The 4098-nt window shown below is 32.8% G+C and overlaps 1 protein-coding gene across 1 annotated transcript; it reads right to left on the reverse strand.

Annotated features, from left to right (window-relative positions):
• Positions 1 to 1468: 1468 nt before the first annotated feature.
• LOC120182425 (thioredoxin H-type 1-like) lies at positions 1469 to 2780 on the reverse strand. Its single transcript, XM_039187404.1, has 3 exons — positions 2760 to 2780; positions 1861 to 1983; positions 1469 to 1766 (listed from the first exon to the last, which is right to left on the reverse strand). Exons 1-3 carry the CDS (start codon positions 2778 to 2780, stop codon positions 1629 to 1631), a joined length of 282 nt encoding a protein of 93 aa, XP_039043335.1. The 3' UTR covers positions 1469 to 1628.
• Positions 2781 to 4098: the final 1318 nt, after the last annotated feature.

The following is a 4098-nucleotide window of genomic DNA, read 5'->3' on the forward strand; positions in this document are numbered from 1 at the left end:
GTTCGACTATTAAAAGTTATAAAATGATTCTTCAGACTATATGGAGTTGATTTATTGAGTCCAATGACTATTAAAAGTTACAAAATGGTCATCCGACTATTCATTATATTTCAAACTCGTTATTTTCCATTAAAAAATTAATGATAGTTTGAGCTTGACATTAACATGCTGACGGAGATATGATAATCATTTGAGATTATGAGGTCAAATTTTATCATATCTCATACAATAAATTAACGCCCAGATCAAGTCATCGTTAATTTTTTAAAGAAAAATGATGAGTTTGAAAAATAATGAATAATCGGTGACCATTTTATAACTTTTAATAGTCGACGGACTCAAAAAACAACTCTCATAATTGAGAGATCATTTTATAATTTTTAATAGTCAAAAAACTCAACAAAATATTATTCTATAATCGGAGAACTATTTGTGTACTTTACCCTTATTAAATTCAAAGTATAGATTCTTTATAAGACTCCTTGTGAGTCAACTTTGAGTTATTACTTAACACAGTTCGAATATAAAGAAATTTTGAACTTTTCTTAGAAACTGATTGAAAATTTGAAAGAATCTAATTGAATATTTTTAACGTTAACATTCTAATGAAAACTTGAAAGACTTAGTAAGGTGAAACATCTCTATAAGATTAGACATCCATCTAACACGATTCGAAGTTTTCGTCTGGATTGTAAAGAAACTAACCTTTTCTTGAAGCAGATTGCAAACTGGTTCATTAATGAGACACTGCGTCTTTAGAAGCCATGATTGAGGGGATAAATAAAGAAGAGTTTGGTGAACTTGGATTAACACATCAACCCTACCTCAAAAATCGCGGCCAAAGCAACTAGGGAACATTCTTCAGTATACGAGGATAATGGGGTAGGATTGCAAGACAGAATAACAATCCAAGTTGCTGATGGATGATGTTTAATTAGTACAAGCTCAAAAAGTGAAACCTGATCATTGATGTAGAACCGAACAAGCCTATGGCAAGAGCAATTTTTCAAAATATTGCTATAGGAGATACTGGCTCACCTACTGGGATGAAATTACGGGCTGACCTGATGAGTAACGTTGTTAGCAATAATCCTTATTCATATAATTTATCAGAATCAACTGGTTTTTCGGTGGGTGGTCAAGTGAAATTGCACTCGGTTTAAGGCACCATGAAAAGTATTGTCTTTTATCATATTCGGGGAGAAATGAGAGGTAACAACAAAGTGACTTTCATTGCATGGAACCAGGATTTCAACAAGGCAAGTATGGAAATCCCCAATTATTACGAAGATTATGTAGTCTGAAGAATGTACACCTCAAGGCTTAAGGTGGTTCACTGGATATGATGACAAGACAAAACATAAAAAGCAGGCCTTGAGATGTTACTTTGGTGGCTGTCTGGTTTTCTGAGTTTCATGTTTGAATATCAGAGAAAGGTAAAAGCATCGTCATGATAGAGCATTAAATGTGAATTTATAACAGCCATCTGTAACATACAAATAAGATTGATGATACAACTTCTATAGTATGCTGATTAAAGATTCTTGCACACAATTCCAGTATCAATCTGTGAGACATATATGCATAAGACCCATAAGTAAAATCCTAGTTTCAGAAACAACCTCGATTCACGCTTTCGACGTATGCAAGATTATTTTCTGCTTCAATTCATCTTTCACTGCCCCCACAACCTTGTCAACTATGTTTCCTTGTTTCAAAAGGATAAAAGTTGGCAATGCTTCAACATTGAAATCCCGAGTCACAGTCTGCAAGATACAAAGAGATCATATATCGAAGTTAATATATAGCAAAAGCTATTTTACAAGCTTCATTGAGAAAAGGGTTTAAAAGATGTCTTACCTTCAAATCTTCAACATCCACCTTGAAGAATATGACATGGGGCAGCTTCTTAGCAAGCTCTACCAGGATCGGTATCATAGAACGGGATGGTCCAAACCATGAAGCTGTGAAATTTACGACCGCCTATTCAGGGAAATCAAATCAAATGCACTGTCAATATCACTGTTTAACCCAAATTTTGTTCGCTTCATTCACTGAACTGAATTTAGGAATCATGAAGAAAAAAATCAAATTCAAAAAAATCAAAGAAACATGGGTCAATAAATCCAAAAAGAAAATGAAAATGTTGGCCTGCAAAAAAATGCTGTTTTTGCAGCAAAACTTTTTGGGAGTTTATCTTCACCGTTACTTCTCACCGGGATTCTTACTAGAATTATTTAAAATCTTGCATAATTTTTCTGCATTGGTTATGCTTTGCTGAATGACAATTGTCTTATTTATTGTTGTTGCTTCTTGGGTTATGCTTTACGAACTTATGTCTTATTGTTTTGTTGAGCTCTTGGTGGTTCTTTTCTGCATTGGTGTGGAGGTACAACTTTCTTTCATCGTCTGATTCCTAGTTATTATTTATTTATTTATGCATGCATATGAAGCTTCTCTTAATTCACGTTAAAGTTTTGAAAAATAGAACCGCTGGAAATGGTGTTTATTAATGGAGAAAAGAGGAAAAGGGTGAAGATGGTGGAGAGAAGAAGAAATAGAAAAGAAAGAACTAAATTGGTACTAAAATTATGATCAAATTGAAATAAATGTAAAAGTATAGGATTAAATTTATTATTATATTAAAAATAATTTAAATGATAAACGAGGGTAGAATTGGGCAAATAATCCAAGAGGGTGGATTATTTAGCCCAATGAAGTACCCTGAATTTTATTTTGAGATAAACGAAAAATGTTACAGTATCCATGGAACTCGTCATGCCGACGTAACGAATTTCATGAGATATAATTTTTTAATAGATCATGTCATGTGGGTCCCACAACCTAAATTTATTTAATATATTTTATAAGACTCGTCATGCCCACGTGACAAGTCTAAATAAAAAAATAATTTTTTAGAAAATTTTAAAAGCATTGTTAAAAAGTATTATTTTAATACTTAAGGAACTCGTCATGTCGGCGTGACGAGTTCAAACATGTATAATTTTGAATTTGTTGACCGTTAGATTGACCGTTGTTAAACAATCATTTTTTTTAAAATCAATGGAACTCGTCACGTTGGTGTGACGAGTTCCAACGGTTATTTTCAATTTGAAAAAAACTAGTTGTTTATAGTCATTGGGTAGAGTAATATAAATAAAGGTTTGAGTTAGATTGATTTTTCACTTGGAATCAAATATTCTATTGAGAATAAAATTTTTTTTGTTGAAGATTTTGTGTTAAAATGACCTCAAGAGAAGAAATGTTATGTCTTGATGATTGTAACACCCTCAACTCATACCCGACCCGGATACGAGTCCAGGATGTCACATTGACTATCAAAACAATATTCTTCAAAAAAAATGATAAAACATTTGGACTTATATAACTAAAATATGATAATATACATAGGTTAATACAAGTTTATCAAAATACTCAGAGCATTCACAACTTGACCATTTGATTACATTCCAACATTCATTTACATAACAAAATGACATACTGATTAAGTTGCTTATGATCTGATAGTTGCAGGAGTAATATTGTCCAGCTGCTTAACATATCTCGTTTACTTTCTCGGATCCTACGTGTGAAACACTCACACACTAAGTCATTGACTAAGTGAGGCAAAATAATAATAATAATAATAATAATAATAACAAGGAATTGTAATGAAATGCCATAATTAGATGAAATGAAATGAAGTCATATACTTAATCAATGCAGTTATATCACCATGTTCCTTACCTATAAGCATATTACATTAACATTCATGAATTCGTATTAATAAGTTTATTGGCCCATGATACCATACTGAGAACCTAAGGTATGTGAGTACTGTGAGGTTGTGCACTATGATGTCACCACAGCTTGTATAAATGCACAGAAGTGCCACGTAGAATTGCACAGAAGTGCCACGTAGAATTGCATCGAAGTACCGCGTAGAATTACACCGTAGTGCTATATAAGATGTCCCTAAGGACCACATAGAAAATTCCTTAAGAATCATATATATATGCAAAGGATCAAGTACGTGTCTCAAAAGACATCACACATATTCCAAGGAATACATATATGTCCCGAAGGACCGCGCAGACC

This window comes from Hibiscus syriacus, unplaced genomic scaffold (assembly GCF_006381635.1).
Source record: "Hibiscus syriacus cultivar Baekdansim isolate YM2019G1 unplaced genomic scaffold, ASM638163v2 tig00112649_pilon, whole genome shotgun sequence".
In the NCBI taxonomy this organism is placed as follows: domain Eukaryota; kingdom Viridiplantae; phylum Streptophyta; class Magnoliopsida; order Malvales; family Malvaceae; genus Hibiscus; species Hibiscus syriacus.